Consider the following 23,524-nt stretch of genomic DNA (forward strand, 5'->3'; position numbering starts at 1 on the left):
ATGCAGTGCCTTAGACCGCTGCGCCACACGGGAGCCCCCGCCTTATTCATTCTTATTGGCTATCGGGGAGATGGCCGTCAGAATCAGGAACAATTCTAATGTAGTAGGTCTGAGCATCAAGGGTCTCATAACCAAAATGTCCATATATGCAGATGATACAACAATCATCAATAGATGCTCTTATTGGAGATTTGAATTACTTTCTTAAACCAAATTATGACAAATGCATTTTGAGAGTGGGTCCAACTATATTTGTCCCTGTTGTGTACCAATTAAGTGGAGCAACGGCCCAGTGGACATGCTTGGCATCCACATTCCAAAGCGAATGAAGGATCTTGTGAAGGAGAACTTTGATTTGAAACTAGCTAAGATTGACAAAACACTATTGCTGTGGAAAGGTAAAGCTTTGTATTTATATGGCAGAGTGACATTGATAAACACCTCAATTGTCTCTCAGTTCAGCTATCTCTTCCTGTCACTTCCATCGCCAGATAAGGTTTTCTTTAAGCAGTTTGAAGCCATGATCTTTCATGTTTTAGGGAATGGTAAATCAGAAAAGGTCCAACGTAATCCGTACGACAATGGAAGGCTGAATTTTAGGAATATTGAATATTTAATCAATCTCTGAAAGCCTGAAAGCCAAAAACAATATGTAAATACGAGTAAAATCTTAGAAAAGACAAACCCACTTCTCAATTCCAAAATATTTAATTTTATACAAATGAACTCTTTGCACTTTATTTGGTTCCTGCATGGTATCTTAATAGACATATCCCTATTCTTCAAAGAATCAATTAAAGCTTGGTTGCATTTTCAATATTGTCCCCCAGAAAAAAATCGCAACCAGTTAAGAACAAATTCTTATTTACAATGATGGCCTAGGAACAGTGGGTTAACTGCCTTGTTCAGGGGCAGAACGACAGATTTTTACCTTGTCAGCTCGGGGATTCGATCTAGCAACCTTTCAGCTGCCGCCCCAAAAGAAGAGCAGTTTAATACTCCCATCCCCTGGAAAAAGGTTTTTGGTTTTATTTATAAAACAACCTTAGACTCCACAATCTGAATGTTTCAGTTGAATATATTTTATAATGTTCTGGCAACTAACAACATGTTACAAATATGGGGCATCGAAGAGGATTTGTTACATATTTGCTGGTATTGCCCCATAGTTGCAAACACTTGGGCAAAAGTACAAGAGTGGTTACTCCCTGTTTTACACAATTTTGTTTTCTCTCCACAAACAGTTATATTGGGTGACTTTAGGGACAGATGCAACCCAATATATGATCCCCTGATTCTGCTTAATTTTTTTAACTCAGAAAACAAATATGTTATTATTTGATTCTTTCAAAAATAACTGTCAAACACCATTATACACAAGAATGATTGATTGCAAAAGAAAGTGGGAGGTCTCAAGATTGTACTGATAATTGGGACCAAATAACACGTGAAGAGGGATGGTGCTGATTTCATATATACAGAACAAAAATATAAATGTAAAGTGTTGGTCCCATGTTTCATGAGCTGAAATAAAAGATCCCAGAAATGTTATATACAAAAAAAATCTTGTTTCACTCAAATTTTGTGCACATATTAGTTTACATACCTGTTAGTGAGCATTTCTCATTTGACAAGATAATACACACCTGACAGGTGTGGCATATCAAGAAGCTGATTAAACAACATGACCATTATACAGGTGCATTTTGTGCACTCTAAAATGTGCAGTTTTGTCATACAACACAATGCCACAGATGTCTCAAGTTTTGATAAAGTGTGCAATTGGCATGCTGACTGCAGGAATATCCACCAGACCTGTTGCCAGATAATTTAATGTTAATTTCACTACCATAAGCCGCCTCCAACATTGTTTTAGAGAATTTGGCAGTACGTCCAACCTGCCTCACAACTGCAGACCACGTGTAGCCAGCCCAGGACCTCCACATCTGGCATCTTCATCCTCTGGGACTAGCCACTCATACAGCTGATAAAGCCCTTTTGTGGGAAGAAACTCATTGCTCCCAAGTGGGTAGCCCTTTTCCCTCCCAGGACCACCCATGACATACTTTTGTATACAGTATATAGTGTATCTGTGACCAACATATGCATATCTGTATTCCCAGTCCAGTGAAATCCATAGATTAGGGTCTAATGAATTTATTTCAACTGACTGATTTCCCTGATCTGTAACTCCAGTAAAATCATTGAAATTGTTGCCTGTTGCGTTTATATTTTTGTTCAGTATACAAAGGGAAGGAGCTCCTGATCGCCAGTCATATGACAATGCTAGTTGGTTTTTGTTTGTTGTTGTATTTATAGTTTATAGTAATTCCTGTTTATGTCCTTTTGTAGTTAGTTAGTGTAGTTGTTTGTACCATCTATTGGAGGAAGGATGTCACCGTTGCGCAGCATCTGAAACCTGGTCCCAACTGATTCCGAACACTCATTGGCGACAACAACACCAGGCTCAAGAGCATTGAAGCTGTAAAACAGGAAGTAAGAAAACATATTTAGAAGACATTACAACCTTGCATAACATCAATTCACCTCCCAAGTTTAGATGAGAAGAATCACCTCATACAATGCAATGAATATGATATTCACCTGAAGTGCTGGTACTGATCTGTGGCAGCGGCCTGAAGTACGGAGTCAGGTGTTGTTGCCAGCCATAGCTTTCCACCAGCACCGTACCATCCTCCAGTCCAACCAATGGTGGGATGTTGACCAGTCACAGAGCTGTCCTTCACAACACCAGCAATCTCGGAAAAAATTTTCACTCTGGTCTTTCTGACGTGCTGCTTGATGAGGCCGAAGAACCAGTTGGGAGCAAACTTCGTGTGGCCTGTGATCAGGAAGTCAAGGTCCAGACTGTGGTGGAGCTTGTGAATGATCGCCCAGTCCTCATGGAGCCAGTTACATCATAGCGCCTGATGGTTTTAGCAACTTCACTTTCAAAGTTCTTGACATTTTCGGGATTGACTGACCTTCATGTGTTAAGGTAATGATCGACTGTTGTTTCTCTTTGCTTATTTGAGCTGTTCTTGACATAATCTTCTGTAAACCACCCCTACCTTGTCACAACACAACTGATTGGCTCAAATGCATTAACTTCTTAGTGATCCCTTCCCGCGCCAATCCCGTTAACAACACCCAGTGAAATAGCAGTGAGCCAAATTCAAAAACAGAAATACTCATAATAATAATTCATAAATCATACAAGTGTTATACATGGGTTTAAAGATGAACGTCTTGTTATTCCAACCACAGTGTCAAATTTCAAAAAAGGCTTTACGGCGAAAGCAAACCATGCTATTATCTGAGGATAGCACCCCATCAAACTTACACATGAAAATCATAATTCAACCCGCCAGGCACAACACAAAAGTCAGAAATAACATATAATGCATGCCTTACCTTTGAAGATCTTCTTCTGTTGGCACACCAATATGTCCATTAAACATCACAAATGGTCCTTTTGTTCGATATATTCTGTCGTTATATATCCAAAATGTCAACTTATTTGGCACGTATGATTCAGAAAATACACCGGTTCCAAATCCCGCAACATAATACATTATCTAATTAGTTACCTGTAAACTTGATCCAAACATTTCAAACAACTTTCCTAATCCAACTTTAGGTATTTTTAAATGTAAATAATCGATAAAATTTAAGATGGAATAAACTGTGTTCAATAAAGGAGGAAAACAAAGTGTAGCGTGCTTTCAGGTCGCGCGCCTCAACCACAACAGTACACTTCACTCGACCCTTGTTCTGGACAGCCCTACTTCTTCATTTCTCAAAGGAAAAACATCCACCAATTTTTAAAGACTGTTGACATCTAGTGGAAGCGATAAACTGCAAGCAACTACCTTAGAATTCTAGATTTCTATTGAAAAGAGAGTGACCTCAAAAATGTTTTTTCCTGGATTGTTTGTACTCGGGGTTTTGCCTGCCAAATAAGTTTTTTTTATACTCACAGACATCCTTCAAACAGTTTTAGAAATTTCAGAGTGTTTTCTATCTACTTTCTATCTACTAATAATATGCATATCCTAGCCTCAGTTTACTTTGGGCACACTTTTCATCTGGATGTGAAAATAGTGCCCCCTAGCCTTAAGAAGTTTTAAGAAGGAAAGAAATTCCACAAATTAACTTTTAAGAAGGCACACCTGGTAATTGAAATGCGTTACAGGTGACTGACTACCTCATGAAGCTGGTTGAGGGAATGCCAAGAGTGTGCAAAGCTGTTATCAAGGCAAAGGGTGGCTACTTTGAAGAATCTAAAATATATTTTGATTTGTTTAACACTTTCTTGGTTACTACATGATTCCATATGTGTTATTTCATAGTTTTGATGTCTTTGCTATTATTCTACAATGTAGAAAATAGTACAAATAAAGGAAAACCCTTGAATGAGTACTGTAGTTGTGTCCAAACTTTTGACTGGTGCCTGCCCTGCCCTGCCCTGCCCTGCCCTGCCCTGCCCTGCCCTGCCCTGCCCTGCCCTGCCCTGCCCTGCCCTGCCCTGCCTATCTATCTATCTATCTATCTATCTATCTATCTATCTATCTATCTATCTATCTATCTATCTATCTATCTATCTATCTATCTATCTATCTATCTATCTATCTATCTATCTATCTATCTATCTATCTATCTATCTATCTATCTATCTATGGCCTTAATCAGTATAAAGGAGGAAATATTGCTTACTTGTTGAGCAAAATCAAAGCAGTAATGCATCCTGATGTCTTTACTTGCTGGTTCAGTAGGGGCCCCCAGATACAACTGCAGGTCTTGACAGGTGGTCTTGCAGTCAGCAACCATCTTCTGGTAGACAGAATGCTCACTCTGAACAAGCAGGAGATGCTGCTCTTGCTTCTTCAGCTTGGCTGACTTAACAGCTTCTGGCAGATTGGCAGACCTGAAGACCTGATAGTTGTTCCTCTGGCACTGCCAGCACAGGTCTGTCCTGGGCTTAGTGCTTGAGATGTGGGGCAGCAATTTTCTCTGCAGATCGCTGAAGTATGACAGCCCAACTACACGTACCTCTGGAAAATACATAATAATGTGAGATCAACTAAAGTAGTGCCAATCATATTGGAGGTAAATTAAATAATCAAAACGTGTTGTTTATGCTTTACATACCAAGTGTTGTCATCAATTCCTTTAGAGACGCCACACCCCTGCTTTTGTCACATGGGATGGCAGCAGCTTTCCACCGAAGTGTTGTGTCCTGGGTGGTGTCCAGGTAATACTATTACATTATCCTCTGCGTAGTTGTTGAGGAAGTTCAGAACTCGCTGCAAGTCCTCATGCTTCAGGTGCAACCTGTGCTTGCTTGGGCCAGCTCTCTTTTTGATGGGAGGCATTAGATCATTCTCCTTGTATGACTGGTGGAGTACAGTCAGGCGTGTTCTACTGATGCTGAAAGACAAATTCCAGATACAAATATTTTAGCATTATTATACAATAGATAAACATAATCACCATCAGACACACCTGGCTAACTTGATGGGTCATGTAATCATCTGGCAAAGTGGAGTCTTTTGTTTAGACATGCTAGCTAAACAATGAAGCATACTCCCAATCCATAGAGTACTAGCAATAAAAAAACGATTGTCATAGCTAGCTAAAGTTAACCAAATAGGTTCAATATTAGCTAGCTAACATTAGGCTATAACTAGCAATGCAAATGTCATTCTGAGATAATATTACTACACAGATCATACACGTAATGTTAGCTAGCGAGCCAGGCATCTAACGTTAGCTAGCTATCTAACAGTAAACTTTAACTTGGGGTCTTTTGTTTAAACATGTAGATAGCTAGCTAAACAATGAACCGTAATCCGAATCCATAGAGTACTAGCAAAACAAACAGATTGTCACAGCTAGCTAAAGTTAATCAAATAGGTTCAATTTTAGCTAGTTAGCTAGCTAACATTAGGCTATAACTACCAATGCAAATGGATTTCTGAGATAACATTACTACACAGATCAAACAATGTTAGCTAGCGAGCCAGCGATCTAACGTCAGCTAGCTAGCTAACAGTAAGCTTTAACTTGCAATGAAAACAACTTTCTGGCAAAATTAGAAATGTATAATATCTAAAACTGTAGCTAGACTCTTACCCGTATACATGGATCAAGGCTTCACGGCAGACTGCAACCCCTTCCATTAAATAAGACGTCCTGTGTCGTTTCCGTTTTGTTTGTACAGCTTGCTTTGCCCATTGCATCAAGTCACTCTGGTTCACACTGACCGTGTGCAATGCCATAAGAATCATCAGATCTTTCTGCCTCTCTATTATGGATGCCATGGTTGCCCTTAGTTTGAAGATGTATTCCGGAGACAGGTGTTTTATACAACAGCCTTCTGTGTTTTCTTTTCGACTCCCTCTGCATTTGCAATCAAACGCCAGAATTCTATTAATCTCCTTATCATACTTTGCTTCTACCAGACATTACACTGATTTCAAATATCGATCGACTTCTTCCATGACAACAACACTGTTGATGACCGTTTCTTCCCCATCACTGTCATCAATGAAAATGTTTTTACCTAAATCAGGGATTTCCTCATCATCTGATTCATTTTCAGAGTCAGAGAGAGTCAGCATGGCACGATCTTCCTCCAGAAAGTAGTCCATCACAACTTTTTACTAGTGACTTTGCCGATAGCGCCTGATAAATTCAGGGCAGTAGCAACACATTTGCAGTTCTCCATGGCTAAAATTATATATTTTAAAAAAACTGCAGTAGAAAGGATTATCTACACATAATGAGCAGCTCATTTTATAGGCAGAAGACGCTACACGGTTCAGCCCAATCATTATCTCAGCCAATCATTGCTAGCGGGAAGGTTCCTGTCTTTTTCTGTTCGCTAAACCAACTAGGCTCGTAATTTAACAACTTTATTCGTATTTACAAGTTTGTTTCTGACAAAAAATACATTTTGATAACACATTTAAATAAACGTTCAAATGCCTCTCCTTTGAAGTCGTGACTCGCAACATATGCCTAGTTTCCTGAAACTAGTCACATTTACATAAGTATTCAGCCCCTTTGATATGAGACTCTGAATTGAGTTCATGTGCATCCTGTTTCCATTGAATCATCCTTAAGGTATTGTCCGTAGAGCTCCAAGACAGGATTGTGTCGAGGCACAGATCTGGGGAAGGGTACCACAAATGTTCTGCAGCATTGAAGGTCCACAAGAACACAGTGCCCTCCATCATTCTTAAATGGAATGAATGTCCTTGAGTGGCCCAGCCAGAGCTTGGACTTGAACCCGATCAATCATCTCTGGAGGGACCTGAAAATAGCTGTGCAGCGACTCTCCCCATCCAACCTGACAGAGCTTGAGAGGAACTGCAGAGAAGAATTTGAGAAACTCCCCAAATACAGCTGTGCCAAGCTTGTAGTGGCATAGCCAAGAAGACTCGAAGCTGTAATCGCTGCCAAAGGTGTTTCAACAAAGTACTGAGTAAAGAATCTGAATACTTATGTAAATGTGATGTTTCATTTCATTCTTTTTTTTTGCTAACATTTTTAGAAACCTGTTTTGCTTTGTCATTATGGGGTATTGTGTGTAGATTAATGAGGGGAAAAAAACAATTTAATCCATTTTAGTATAAGGCTGTAACGTAACAAAATGTGGAACATGTTAAAGGGTCTGAATACTTTCCGAATGCACTGTAAATAGCATAAATAGCCTTCTGTCCTACTGATACTGACTAGCAGTATCTGACGCATCTGCAGGATGCAAAGTGTACACAGTGAGAGTGACATGATAATCTAAAACCTAGACCTATTGTCTACCTGATCTAAAGGCTTATGTCTAACGGTATATGCCAGTTAGCCATGAGAGATGAATAGATTATGAGAGAAATAGACCCCATAGATTACTAGAATAAGCCTGCAAATTAGTTTCTGAAATAGATCTCTACCTGATGTTTCCATTAGAGGCAATGAACGCTTGATCGCCAACAGCTGATTGCCATGTGGGTGTTTAGCAAGCCCACCGCATGCTAGGTAATGCTAACATCAACAGCCCATCCAAGCTATACTGAGCGTTGATTGGTCATCGCACGACTATACAGGGTCAGCTTCTCCACTAAGGTCCAAGGTGATAACTTGAAATCTGAGGGGAAAAGGTTAGGGTTATGACAATGGTTAAGCAGTAGTAATCAATTCAAAATGTACTTCTGTAAATACACTGAAAGAAAACGGTCAATATTAGGGGACATCTTTATCTATATATTACCAGATATCTGACATTTTATTAGATATAAGGAGTAGCCCTGACCTCAACCCCATCGAACACCTTTGGGATGAATTGGTACGCCGACTGCGAACCAGGCGTAATTACCCAACATTAGTGCCCAACCTCACTCATGCTCTTGTGGCTGAATGGAAGCAAGACCCCGCAGTAATGTTCCAACATCTAGTGGAAATCCTTCCCAAAAGAGTGGAGGTTGGTTATAGCAGCAAAGGGGGGACCAACTCCATATTAATGTCCGTGATTTTGGTATGAGATGTTTGATGAGCAAGTGTCCACACTCTGTCATGTAATGTACAGTATGTGAATCATAGATATTTAATTATTTTGTCCTTGTATGTCTAATCAAAAATGGGCTAAATCCGACTCATGAAATGTCCTGCGCCCAAATTGTTTTACCTTTTCAGGCGCTGAAAATGATTGTGCTTCTTCACAAGATGGTGTCATATCTGAGCATATATTCGCACCACATTCAGTAGTAGGCTATGCAAGGCACGGAAAGGAAAACATCCAACTTGCTATTTCCAAAGCGCATCTCTGCTATTTCTGTTTAAAAAATGCAGCATAGCAAATCCAGAGCTCCAGTCACAACACATGTTTTCTGGAAAGATGCAGACTTAAGCCTATCTTTGCAAAAATGTATTTTATTTAACAGAAAATCATAGTTGCACACCCACAAAACCCCTACCTGCCCTGTTTGTTATTATGGATGATGCAATGGTGCAGAGTTGTTCATCAGCGGTGGTCCCTCGCAGACCAGACCCAATGTGGTGGCAGTGTTGGTCTGTGATCCACTCCAAACTGTCAATGCATAAATCATGAATTAAAATTGTGTCGATATTGCAAGAAAATATTGTCATTTCACATAACCATACGACAAGTTAACGTTAGCTATTCTACCTGCTTCATTCATGATCAGAAAACTAACTGGAACTATCTAGGTAGCCAAGTTAGTTAGTTAGATAGATAGCTATTTAGCGTATATTAACCAGTAATACAAAATACGCTTAAACGTTTTAAAATGTTAGCTGTCAACTTGAGACTTGATAAGGGGTAAAAGTGCTTTTCCATGAAGGGAAAGCAATTTCATTATTTGTTAGCTCGGCTACCAGTTAGCTTTAATTAACCACCTATCAATCCTAGCTTGCTAGCCTTACTGGCTACTGGTCAAATAAGCTAACGTTCTTGATTCTAATTACTAGGATAAATAAATAATATCTCAAATGAGTTACTCACTTTAGCTTTAACTTCTTTGAGGTATTTCTGAACAGCTTCTCACTTATTTCAGTGTTTTTTGGAGAACATCTAATGAGAACATGTTTTTATCTTGCAGTTCATGCGTGTCAGAACTGTGTCAGGGGTCACCTATCACTGTCGTTCTGGGAAGACCTTCAAGGGTCAGATGATGGATCGCTTCTTGCTGACAGACTGCAGGGCAGTCCTGAGTGGAAACTATAGGTGAGGGTTCAATAATGAAGAATGTGATACAAAGTGTTTCAAATTTCTACAAATGTTGCATGATTTCCCAAACCTGACATTTAGTCATGTGGATCTGAAAATAACTACATTAAGTTGCTCTTACACCTGTGTAGTAACAAATACATAACATGAGTATTGATGCATTTTAATTTATTGGAGTAAAATTCTTTAAGTACAAAACAAAACATGCCACTTGGTGGCAGACAAGCCACACAGCATCCATAAACATCAAATGCATACAATAGGAGACAAAACAACACTGACAAACAATTGACAATGAGCAATAATAGTTTGGGTTCTTTATGACACCAACCAGATTGTGCTCATGAGCTTCCGACCTGTACAGGCCGTCGGAGATGCACCCAGAAAAAAACTAATTTAAATAGTATTTCACCTGCTCCTACATTCAGTATCAGTCAAAAGTTTGGACACACCTACTCATTCTAGGGTTTTTCATTATTTGTACTATTTTCTACATTGTAGAATAATAGTGAAGACATCAAAACTATGAAATAACACATATGGAATCATGTAGTAACCAAAAAACTGTTAAACAAAAAATATTTTATATTTGAGATTCTTCAAAGTAGCCACCCTTTGCCTTGATGACAGATTTGCACACTCTTGGCATTCTCTCAACCAGCTTCATGAGGAATGCTTTTACAAGTCTTGAAGGAGTTCCCACATATGTTGAGCACTTTAGCACAAAAGCAGTTTTTCCTAAATGTGTTGTTTATTTCTATCCAACACGAATGGATCACGCTGTATATTGAGTAAAAATAATCCTGCATCTTTGTAAAGTCTTGAGTAAAACTCAATCTTCGGACATGTCCATAAACAGTGAAAATAAGACCCAATGCCTGTTAGGCATTTAGAGAAAATGGGGGGGATCTGTGGACCGAACTTGCTCAGAGTGTGGGGGGTTAAATAGTGCCTATGTAAATACTGGAAACTTCCAATGAGGAAGATTGTTTCTCTGAGCCTATTACAGAAAAAAGTAGCATTTGGAATTGATAGGTTTAATTGATTTGTTTTGTAATTGCATAGTAATGGAGTTGAGTTCCTTATTCCATTGTAATACATATATTTTGCTTAATTATGTGTAATGACATTTAATTAATCTCTCTGCCCGCAGCTTCATGTGGTCTTTTGAGAAGCTTCACCGTTGCATGGCTCACCTCTTCCTTGGACAGCTTGTGACTACTTTTGATGAGGAGTTCCGGATCCTGTTTGCACAGTCCCAACCTTTGGTACTGGAAAATGTCCTTGTTCCAATGCCACACTACAGCAGTTTATCTGACAGCCAATACAGCAGTGATCGGACACTATTGTTCAGAGATCCCAGAAAGTTCCTCCCCATAGACAGCTCTCGTCCTGTAGAATGGGCTAGACATTCCTCTGATGACCGCATGGATATGGTTCAGAATATGATGCCTCCTGGAAGGTGTGAGCCCATCCACAGTTCACTAGATCAGGGTCCACTAGATATGTACAGCAACAAGTACTCCTCCCAACAATTTAAACTGGAGCAGCAGTCTTTTATGGGACAAGGTCACTCCATGATCCAGTCAAACACAATGGAGTTTGCTGGCTCTAAAAGGCACAGTTATGCAGAGGGCACTTATGCCGGACATTCCTCCTCTCAATTCATGCAGCACCAAGCCATTCACAGCAGTGAGGGGGATACGGCAACCCAGAACAGGAAGATACATAGGGAACAGCATCACTATCAGAGAACAGGGCTAGAACCAAGTTATAGCGGCTACGATCAATTCAGGGACCAAGCGTACCCTCTGATGGATCAGTATTCTGAGTCTGGGTACCCACATGGAATAGCGATAGAGCCACCAGACAACTATGACCCTGTACTGAATTATTTGTCATCATCAAACCTTGCTGTGGAGCTGGGACATGGCTCAAACAAATTATCAAGTCCAGGAGAGGGTCCCTTTAGTCAGTCAAACCCCAAAAGACTGAGAACGGGCCAGCCTCATGCCTGTCAGACCTCCCCAACACAACAAAACCCATTTGAACAGAGATCATTTTTTGTCAGGTCTGGTTCGGACTGTAAAACACAGGATCCCAGTGCAAAGCAGGGGATGCGAGATTGGAGGATAAACTCATACCTCAGTGCATTTGATGATGCAGGAGAGGAAGAGATTCCACGGCCTATGGGAAATGACCCCTTTCAAGATCCAACACAAGGCAAATTATTTTCTCCACTGGTATCAGATCCCAGGTTTAGTGCCAAAGAGTTACCCAAGATTCCAGGGCTCAGGTTAAACAAGCCCACCTGCCCAGAACACTCAAGAACACTAGAAATTCTTGTTAGCTTAGATGCCCAAACAACACTAACACCACCTTCGTCATCAACCACTGAAGGTGACAAATCAGAGGAGATGGATGTAAAAGAGCCCAAAAGAGAAGAGTCATTCCGTAGGAGGTTCAATCCTGCTATCCAAAGGACCTCGAGACTAAGATCCTCACTAATCTTCAGCTCACAACTCGAACAGCATATCTCACAGGAACAGAAATGTAACTCTGGCCAACACTGTGAGGAAACTGCCAATGAGGAAGATGACCCATCTAGATTATCCTTGACCGCTCAGGTTTTGGGAAAAAGAAGATCCATTACAAGAGAACCTTTTGAATGGAGACTTAAGTCAGCGATAGTTGATAATTCAACCATTGAGTCTTTGAAATCTGAGGACATCACTACTGATTCGGGTGATAAGGAATTGACAAAGTATCTTCCTGTGAGCACTGACAAGGTTTCTTCAATGGAACAACCTAATTCTGCCCATGAAGAACAAACCAAAACGGTAGAATCTGCACACCCATCCAAACCTGCTCAAGTTGAGAAACCCAAAACCATACAATCAGCACACCAGGCATCTTCATTGAGCAATAAATCCTATATAGATATGAATGATCCAGACAGTAGGTTATTTTTTTTTAAAGAGTTGGCTGCCAAACGAAAAGCTGCAAAGGCTGCAGAGTCTGAGAGCAGTGCTGAAAAAGCTCCTGTAAAACCAGTGACTCCATTTGACTTGAAAATTAAGGAACCAGTCACAAGGATAGAACCTAACCTTCCAATAGCCACACTAAATCCAGCAGATACTTCAACCAATAAGCCAGCTCCATCAACAGAGGCACCTCCTAATCCATCAGATACTTTCACCACAAAGCCAACAACATCGACAGAAGCCCCACTTTATCCAGCAGATACTTCAATAAAAAAGACAGCTACATCAACAGAAGCATCATCAGAAACACTGGAGACTTCACCAGTGTTACAGGAGAACAAAACATCCATGGCAAAATGTGGCTCCTTACTTGATGTCAAAGAACACCATTCTAAAAATAAAGAACAGCAAGACCTTCAACTTCCCAAAAGTGACTCCAAAACATTCCTCAGGGATAAATTATCTTGTGTCGATGGCCTACTTAGAGTCTCTACTGATACTGAGAAGATAGAGCTGAAGAACAGTCGGAACCAAAGTGTGTCTAAAGTTAACCCTAGAGATACAAGTACATTTCTTAAGAGCACCTCAAATCAGTGTTCCTTTAACATCTCCCCAAAGGATTTCAGTTTATATAAACTATCTCCAAAGAAACCAAAGTCATTCAATCCTGCTTCAAATGAGCTAAACCCATCTCTTCCACTCACACTAACAGAAGCTAGCTCATCTTCATATCCGACACCAAAAGGTTTAAGCTCAACTAGTCTCACTTCATCACCAAATGCAGCAAAGGAGTTGAGCTCAGCCCTTACCCCCACCCTTAAGGAGCCCAGTTCATCTATCCCCATGTCAAAGCAGCCATTATCATCCTCTAAACCTATCACAGTAGAGTCCAACATACTTCTGAGCCCCACCCAATCTGAGCCAGGTGTGTCTCATAAGCAGGACAAAACAGATTCCAAGGAATCTCTCAGCCCTATCCCAATGCAATCTTGCTCATCCTCAAACCCTGCAACAGAATTTAGCCCTCCGCCAAACCCTACCCAAACACAATCTAGTTTCTTACCCAAGTCCACCTTAGTTGGTTCAATTTCATCAACACCAATGGAATCTAACACCTCTCCCAAACCCTCCACAAAGGAGTCATTGTCTACAATTGCCACAACTGAGTTGAGGTCATCCTCTCCTAAGACCAACCCAATAAAATCCTATTCCTCCCCTTGTCCTGGCCAACATGAGTCGGTTTTGTCACTCAAACATTCCAAAACAGCATGCAACTCCTCTCCAAAGCCCGCTACAGTGTCCAATGACTCTTACAACTCTTCACCTCCATCTTCAAAGCATATCATGGAAGAAACCAACAAATCTCCCATCCTCACACCAACAAAATCTAGCTCTCCTCCTGAGCCTACCCCAACAGAATCTAGTGCTTCAACCAATCCAACACCAAGAGAACTCAACCCTCTTCCTAGCACCACCCCAACGGATCCAAGTGCATCTACTGGCCTGACCCTAACAGAATCAAGTGCATCTTCTAACCCAACCCCAACAAAATCACACTCCTCCCTTACATGTGGGTCAGGTGGATCAGTTGTGTGTCCCAAGCCTGGCCAAACAAAGTCCAGAACTTCTCCACCCCAAAACCTCACCCCAAAAGAATCTTGTTCCTCTCCTAATCATACCCTAACTGAACCTACCTCACCATTCAACCCTGTCCTTGTGGAATCCGTCCCATCAAGCAACTCAAACCCAACTGAATCCACTGCCTCTCATGACACTGCCCCAGCTCCACCTGTCGTTGTGGATAACAGTAAGGAGGGCAAACCAAGTAAACTTAACAAGGAGCAAAAAGTGGGAAGTTCTGCAGCCTATAAAGGTGAGAAGATAGCAGGTGATCCTGAAACAAAGAGAAAAACTGCTCCTGGGGAATCTGCCTCCCATGGATCGCAGAGTCCCGATGAGACCAAAGAGAATAACAGCACTATGAAACCAGAGAGCACAACAGATCAAAGCAATCCCATACCACCCCCAGTGAAGCAACCTAAAGTAAGCCAGTCCCACTACCATTTATCTACTGCCAATGTACTCTCTAGCAGCAACCTAAGAGATGACACAAAGCTCCTATTAGAGCAGATTTCTGCTAACTGCCAGAGCAGGACAGAACTCACTAAAGAATCTGCAGTCACTGATGATGCCAAACAGGATGAGGCTGACCGGGGTGTTAGTGGTAAGGAGGAAGCATCAGCCCGACGACAGATCGGAGGCCCGGCTAGAACTTCTCAGGAGAGGGAGAAGCTTCTTCAGAGAATCGATAGCATGCGGAAGGGGAGGAAAGTCTATAGCCGCTTTGAGGTAAAGTACCCTGCTGCATCAATAGGCCAGTAGCAATTTAACTAAATTAAAATTTAAGGTACCTATTGTAACCGAGGTACCTAATTGTTTTCAATCTCACCTGCTTGCCTTCATCTGATCTCATGTTTTCTGCTTGTTATTCTGTATTTTGTTAGATGGCGCCTTAACCAGGGATCGGAAGGATGAGTGAGTACGGAGAAAGACCACATTTTCCTCTAGAACTTGTCCTGTAACTATGCCCATTCCCCAAAAGTCTAAAACCACAGATCGGAGAGGGATCACTAGTTAACTAACATAAATATTATTCTCAGGTTTCTATATTAGAGGGTTTCTCCAAATGGACTATATGCATGTAAAGCATTAAAGATTTTGGGAACAAAAACTTGACTAAGTTTACCAACATGGATTGCTGTGTAAATCTACAGTGTGGACAATGGACCTCTGCTGTCTACAAAGGGGAACTGAAAAATCCAATCCCATCAGCTAAATGCACAACTAAATGTGCAATATATTTGAAAATGATTGTGTTCCTAGACACACTGGACGCACTGGTGTTGTTGACTGCAATGTAATATCTGTCACTCTCTGGGTTGTTTAATTATTATCTGTTTGAGGATCTGTTTTATATACTAACAATCATTTCCAAATAATACAATTAGAATCACCATAGAAAATGTATTAATCATAAACAGTGCAAGAATAGCTTTCAAATAGTTGGACCACTTTTTTCATTTGGAATGCTTTATTAGAATTATTAAATCAGAATGACAGTGTGCTAGATTAACCAAATGTATGCATGAATAATCATGTGTATTTGCACAAAAAATGTATGTGTATATATACAGTATATATGTAATACTGTGATTTTAATGCCACAGGACATTAGGTCCCTTTTTTTAAAGAGGCTATCTGTGATTGCTACATCAATTTTGGACTTTTAAATTAATTATACACTACCGGTCAAATGTTTTAGAACACCTACTCAGGGTTTTTCTTTATTTTTACTATTTTCTACATTGCAGAATAATAGTGAAGACATCAACACTATGAAATAACACATAAGGAATTATGTAGTAACCAAAACAAAGTGTTAAACAAATCTAAATATATTTTAGATTTGAGATTCTTCAAATAGCCACCCTTGCCTTGATGACAGCTTTGCACACGCTTGGCATTCTCTCAACCAGCTTCACTTGGAATGCTTTTACAACAGTCTTGAAGGAGTTCCCACATATACTGAGCACTTGTTGGCTGCTTTTCCTTCTCTCAGTCCGACTCATCCCAAACCATCTCAATTTGGTCGGGGGATTGTGGAGGCCAGGTCATCTGATGCAGCACTCCATCTCTCTCATTCTTGGTAAAATAGCCCTTAAACAGCCTGGAGGTGTGTTGGGTCATTGTCCTGTTGAAAAACAAATGGTAGTCCCACTAAGCCCAAACCAGATGGGATGGCTTATCGCTCCAGAATGCTGTGGTAGCCATGCTGGTTAAGTGTGCCTTGAATTCTAAATCAATCACAGACAGTGTCTCCAGGAAATCACCCCCACACCATAACACCTCGTCCTCCCTGCTTTACGGTGAAAAATACACATGCGGAGATCATCCGTTCACCCACACCGCGTCTCAAAGACACGGCGGTTGGAACCAAAAATCTCCAATTTGGACTCCAGACCAAAGGACAAATTTCCACTGGTCTAAAGTGCATTGCTTGTGTTTCTTGGCCCAAGCAAGTCTCTTCTTCTTATTGGTGTCCTTTAGTAGTAAAAATTAAGAAAAATTCTTGAATGAGTAGGTGTTCTAAAACTTTTGACCGGTAGTGTATATACCTATTGATTCTTGAAGAATATGACTTGTAAAATGTCCCATCAGCTTAGTTCATCTGTCGTACCCCATCAGAACTCAAAATATAAGCTTGTTTTACTCAATTGGTTGTAAATGATGCAATTGTAAAAAATTAAATAAATACTTTATAGCCTCAAAAGATGGTTATAACTATAGTTTTGATGTCATGGATGGTCAGTTCTTCCATCCATAGCTCTCTGAATTTGAGACTGTTACATTTCTCAAGCCGCATCCCTCAGTTGTGTACCAAATAACAGTGGCAGGGGGTGGTGGCTTTGTTGTTGTTAAAACTGCAGATTGCCCCTTTAACCATTGGACAATGCTGTTTTTCAGTTATATCACTTGCTTATCGTCATGTCCATTGACCCCCTCTATGTCTCAGTGGGAAAGCATTCAATATGGTTAATCATTTATGGATTGGTGTGTAAATGCTTTCAATGCCAAAGTCTGAAAATGTCATGAAAATATAATTTCTAACCTGCTCAATCCACTGCCTACAGTATGTAAACTATATTTTGAACTTTAATATTATATGCGATTCCTTACTGGTTGAACTAGTTTTAAAGCTCCGACGGCTCTGTTTTTACCAGTATTTGCATGAATTATTATTTGAATAAATTTGCTCAACTGTGTTGGATGTCACTGGTGTCAAGCTCTGTGCTCTGCAAGCTAGTTTCTAAGCAGTACCTAGCAGTCATTTGTGACTGATCTGCTGATACACAGTTGATACACAGTCAGCTGTTGTGTAGTCCCTGGGTTACCCTGTCTATTATGTTTACTGTAGAAATGTACTAAGCTACGTAAAGTATACAAATTAACACCATTTGCTTGATAGTGCGGTCTGTTAGATTTTTTTTGTGGGGGCGGCTTTTAGATTTTTTTTAATGTTTCATAAAAAAGACTGGAATATTGTGCAAGCCCCTTTGTTCGACACCCTTGTCACTGAGAAACAGAAGCAGTTTGTATTAGTGTGTAGAAGTTCAGCAATGTTATTTAAACACACCCAGCAGCTACATTTTCTAGCACAAAGGTTAGCACAAATGTTGCAACAATGTTTGATAACAATTTTGGTTTAATAATACCCAGTGCTTGATTTAGACTGAAATAGGTGCCGGTACTCATCTTGGGTGCCGGCAGTGTTGTGTTCATGACCACCTAAAGATGTTGTGTTCAAGACCGAGACCAGAAAAATGCATGTCCAATTCAAAGACCATGATTGTAATTGTGTCAAATTTCCCCCATAATAAGAGTTCAAATGTCCAGTATTTCTGTGTTCATATTTCAGAACAACAATTTTTATTTAACCTTTGTTTAACTAGACAAGTCAGTTAAGTACAAATTCTTATTTACAATGTCGGCCTACCAAAAGGCAAAAGGCCTCCTGCGGGGACGGGGGCCTGGGATTAAAACAAATAAATAAATACAATATAAATATAGGACAAAACACACATCACAACAAGAGAGACAACACAACACTACATGAATAGAGACCTAATACCACAACATAGCAAGGCAGCAACACATGACAACACAGCATGGTAGCAACACAACATAACAACAACATGGTAGCAACACAACATTATTGGTCACAGACAACAGCACAAAGGGCAAGAAGGTAGAGACAACAATACATCATGCAAAGCAGCCACAACTGTCAGTAAGAGTGTCCATGATTGAGTCTTTGAATGAAGAGATTGAGATAAAACTGTCCAGTTTGAGTGTTTGATGCAGCTCGTTCCAGTCGCTAGCTGCAGCGAACTGAAAAGAGGAGCGACCCAGGGATGTGTGTACTTCCGAGACCGTTAATAGAATGTGACTGTCAGAACGTGGAGGATGAGGAGGATGTATGTGGAGGATGAGGGCTGCAGTAGATATCTCAGATAGGGGGGAGTGAGGCCTAAGAGGTGGGTCTTGCGACAGGTATAGAGAGATGACCAGTTTACAGAGGAGTATATAGTGCAGTGATGTGTCCTATAAGGATCATTGGTGGCAAATCTGATGGCCGAATGGTAAAGCACATCTAGCTGCTCGAGAGTACCCTTACCTGCCTATCTATAAATGATGTCTCCGTAATCTAGCATGGGTAGGATGGTCATTTGAATCAGGGTTAGTTTGGCAGCTGGGGTGAAAGATGAGCGATTACGATAGAGGAAGCCAAGTCTACATTTAACTTTAGCCTGCAGCTTTGATATGTGCTGAGAGAAGGACAGTGCACCGTCTAGCCATACTCCCAAGTACTTATATGAGGTGACTACCTCAAGCTCTAAACCCTCAGAGGTAGCAATAACACTTGTGGGAAGAGGGGCATTCTTCTTACCAAACCACATGACCTTTGTTTTGGAGGTGTTCAGAACAAGGTTATAGTTAGAGAAAACTTGTTGGACATTAAGAAAGCTTTGTTGTAGAGCATTTAACACAAAATCCAGGGAGGGGCCAGCTGAGTATAAGACTGTAACATCTGCATATAAATGGATGAGAGAGATTCCTACTGCCTGAGCTATGTTGTTGATGTAAATTGAGAAGAGCATTTGGCCTAGGATCGAGCCTTGGGGTACTCCCTTGGTGACAGGCAGTGGCTGAGACAGCAGATTTTCAGACAGCAGATTTTTATACACTACACTCTTTGAGAGAAGTAGTTAGCAAACCAGGCCAAAGACGCCTCAGAGACACCAATATTCCTTAGCCGGCCCACAAGATTGGAATGGTCTAACATATCAAAAGCTTTGGCCAAGTCAATAAAAATAGCAGCACAATATTGCTTAGAATCAAGGGCAATGGTGACATCATTGAGGACCTTTAAGGTTGCAGTGACACATCCATAGCCTGAGCGGAAACCAGATTGCATATTCGAGAGAATACTATGGACATCAAGAAAGCCAGTCAGTTGATTATTGACAAGATTTTCCAACACTTTTGATAAACAGGGCAAAATAGAAATAGGCGTATAACAGTTAGGATCAGCTTGATCTCCCCCTTTAAATAAAGGACAAACTGTGGCTGCCTTCCAAGCAATGGGAACCTCCCCAGAAAGGAGAGACAGGCTTGGCGACGATAAGGGCAGCAACATTAAAGAAGAAAGGGTCTAAACCATCTGACCCAGATGTTTTTTTGGAGTTGAGTTTAAGGAGCTCGAAGCAGTAATCTCTCCGGTTAATTTTGGTCAAAATTTGGTTGTAGGTTTGAAGTTTTGATCTGGAGCGAAAGCCATGCTGCGGAGGGTAGCATCCTGCATATGTACCTGCCGAAGAATCCAAGAATCCAAGTCAGAGTACAACAATCGGTTAACCACCTAACTGAGGAACTTAATTTAATCTTGCGTAATACCCTAGATGCAGTCGCACCCCTAAAAACAAGAAACATTTGTCATAAGAAACTACCTCCCTGGTATACAGAAAATACCTGAGCCCTGAAGCAAGCTTAAGAAAAAGATCATGATCATTAGAAAGCAAATTACGGACTCCTCTTTAAATCTGCGTATTTCTCCAAAGCTCAGTTGTCGTGAGTCTACACAACACTGCCAGGACCTAGGATCAAGGGAGACACTCAAGTTTTTTTTATACTATATCTCTTGACACATTGATGAAAATAGTCATGGCCTCTAAACCTTTAAGCTGCACACTGGACCCTAGTCCTACTAAACTATTGAAAGAGCTACCATCGATCACCACATTCTTTTGGAGAGATTGGAAACCCAAATTGGTCAACACGGACAAGTTCTGGCCTAGTTTAGATCTTATATGTCAGAAATATATCAGTTTGTCTCTGTGGATGGTTTGTCCTCTGACAAATCAACTGTAAATTTCAGTCTTCCTCAAGGTTTTGTTTTAGGACCACTATTGTTTTCACTATATATTTTTATATTTTACCTCTTGGTAATGTCATTCAGAATCATAATGTTAACTTTCACTGCTATGCGGACGACACACAGCTGTACATTTTGATGAAACATGGTGAAGATATGTCAGTCGTCCTGGTCCCCAATCAGAGGCAGCTGATTGGATATGTCAGTCGTCCTGATATAGCCCCCAATCAGAGGCAGCTGTTTATCGTTGTCTCTGATTGGGGATCATATTTAGGTAGCCATTTCCACATGGTTATTCGTGGGATCTTGTCTACGGATAGTTGCCTGTGTGCACCAGTAGCTTCACGTTTCGTTTGTGCTTGTTTGTTTTGTTTTGCCGAGTTTCGGTTTATTAAAAATATGTGGAACTCTACTCACGCTGCGCCTTAGTCTATTCATTACAGTGAACGTGACAGCTTGTAAGTAAGCATTTCACTGTAAGGTCTACTACACCTGTTGTATTTGGCGCATGTGACAAATACAATTTGATTTGCTCAATACACCAAGTCACTACAAAGATATAGGCGTCCTTCCTAAATCAGTTGCCGGGGAGGAAGGAAACTGCTCAGGGATTTCATCCTGAGGCCAATGGTGACTTTTAAACAGTTACAGATTTTAATAGCTGTGATATGAGAAAACTGAGGATGGATCGAAAACATTGTAGTTACTCCACAATACTAACCTAAATGACAGAGTGAAAAGAAGGAACCTTGTACAGAATAAAAAATATTCCACAACATGAATCCTATTTCCAATAAGGTACTAAAGTAAAACTGCCAAAATATGGCAAATAAATTAACTTTATGTCCAGAATATCCAACATAAGACACTGAGTACCATTCTTCATATTTTCAAGCATGGTGGTGGCTGCATCACGTTATGGGTATGCTTGTCATCAGCAAGGACTAGGGAGTTTTTGCTCTGACATGCACTGTCAAGTGTGGGACCCTGTATAGACAGGTGTGTGCCTTTCCAAATCATGTCCATTCAATTTACCACAGGTTGACTCCAATCAAGTTGTAGAAACATCTCAATGATGATCAATGGAAACAGGATGCACCTGAGCTCAATTTCGGGTCTCATATCAAAGGGTCTGAATACTAATGTAAAGGTATTTCTGTTTTAAAGGTTTTATACATTTGCAAACATTTCTAAAAAACATTTTTTGCTTTGTCATCATGGGGTATTGTGTGTAGATTGCTGAGGAAAATGTTTTTATTTAATCCATTTTAGAGTAAGGCTGTAACGTAACAAAATGTGTAAAAAGTCAAGGGGTCTGAGTACTTTCTGAAAGGCACTGTATGTTCTTATTGTTTGTATAATGTATTTTACAAGTGTTAAGATGTGTATTCTGTCAATTATTTTACACAATGATTATTCCCTATTGGAATTTGGGCCTTTAGGTATCCTCTCGGAGGCCAGATGTCACCATAAAACAGATCTTAGTGGAATCTGGGCCCCTGAGCCATAAAATTGTCCATGGGTGTCCTTAAGAGGTTATTAAGATGTTTCAAATGTATAGCCTATTCAACCCCAAGGTCTCAGCCTTGATGTAATGGCATGGAAGGGTGAAAGAGTGAACCGATATGGCAACAGTATGTAGGTCAGCCCGCCTTTGGATTTGAGAAATATGCTGTGAACCTCTAAGAGGAACATGTCTGTCTTCCCATATGCATATGTCTGTCTGTCTATCTCTTAAATATAGAAGTTGTCCACCTTAAATTTTGCATCTAGCATTTCTCCACACCTTGACCAGGTTTTTGATTCCTAACATTTCCCTCAGTCAAGTATTGAATATCAAGCGCAGATTCAACTACAAAGTCTAGGGAGCTTTTTGAAAGCCAATGATGATAGATCGGTAACAATAACAAATCAGACATTGAATATCTCTTTTAGCAAGGTGAAGTTAATAATTATGCTGTGGATGATGTATTAAACCACCTAGACACATCAAAGACACAGTTGTTATTCTGAACTGAGCTGCAGGACAAGAAGGAAACTGCTCAGGGGTGTCACCATGAGGCCATTGCGGATTTTAAAACATAATCAGAGTTCAATGGCTGTGATGGGAGAAAACTGAGGATGGATCAACAACATTGTAGTGACTCCACAATAATGACCTAAATCACAAAGTGAAAAGAAGAATATAAATATACAAAATATGCATAAAGTAACACTACAAAAAAAAACACGACAAAGGAATACACTTTTTGGCCTAAATGCAAAGCCTTATGTTTGGAGCAAGTCCAACAAAACAACACATCCATCACTGAGTAACTGCTTCCTTATTTTCAAGCATGGTTGTGGCTGCATCATGGTATGGGTGTGCTTGACATATACAAAAACAGTGGAGTTTTTCCAGGATGAAAATAAACGAGATGGAGCTAAGCACAGGCAAAATCTTAGAGGAAAACCAGCTTCAGTCTTCTTTACACCAGGCACTGGGAGAGGAATTCAGTTTTCAGCAGGACAATAACCTACAACACAAGGCCAAATCTACACTGGAATTGCTTACCAAGAAGACAATGAATGTTCCTGAGTGGCCAAGTTACAGTTTGACTTCAATCTGCTTGAAAATCTATAGCAAGACTTGAAATGTGAAGATTTTTGAAAATAATACAAATGGGCAAATATTGCACAATCCAGGTGTGCAAAGCTCTTAGAGACTTACCCAAGACACAGCTGTAGGGTGAGTACTTATCAAATCAAGATATATTAGTGTTATATTTTGTGAAGTATTTTGTGTAGATCGTTGACAAAAAA

General features: G+C 40.3%; 1 protein-coding gene across 6 annotated transcripts in view; it reads left to right on the plus strand.

Moving 5' to 3' along the window:
* LOC110526206 (scaffolding CK1 anchoring protein H-B) overlaps positions 1-17,552 on the plus strand; it is a 50,821-nt gene extending 33,269 nt beyond the window's left edge. For 3 of the 6 annotated variants that reach the window (XM_021606975.3, XM_021606984.3, XM_090236493.1), the window contains 3 exons: positions 9,618-9,742; positions 10,899-15,078; positions 15,234-17,552. In XM_021606975.3, coding sequence (XP_021462650.3) covers positions 9,618-9,742; positions 10,899-15,078; positions 15,234-15,245 — 4,317 coding nt within the window. In that variant the 3' untranslated portion in view covers positions 15,246-17,552. Of the gene's footprint in view, positions 1-9,617; positions 9,743-10,898; positions 15,079-15,233 lie in introns of those variants that run through there. The other 3 variants (XM_090236502.1, XM_090236513.1, XM_090236496.1) reach the window with 2 other exon arrangements.
* Positions 17,553-23,524: the final 5,972 nt, after the last annotated feature.

Source organism: Oncorhynchus mykiss, chromosome 1 (assembly GCF_057628025.1).
Source record: "Oncorhynchus mykiss isolate SJ-2025 chromosome 1, ASM5762802v1, whole genome shotgun sequence".
Classification (NCBI taxonomy): Eukaryota; Metazoa; Chordata; class Actinopteri; order Salmoniformes; family Salmonidae; genus Oncorhynchus; species Oncorhynchus mykiss.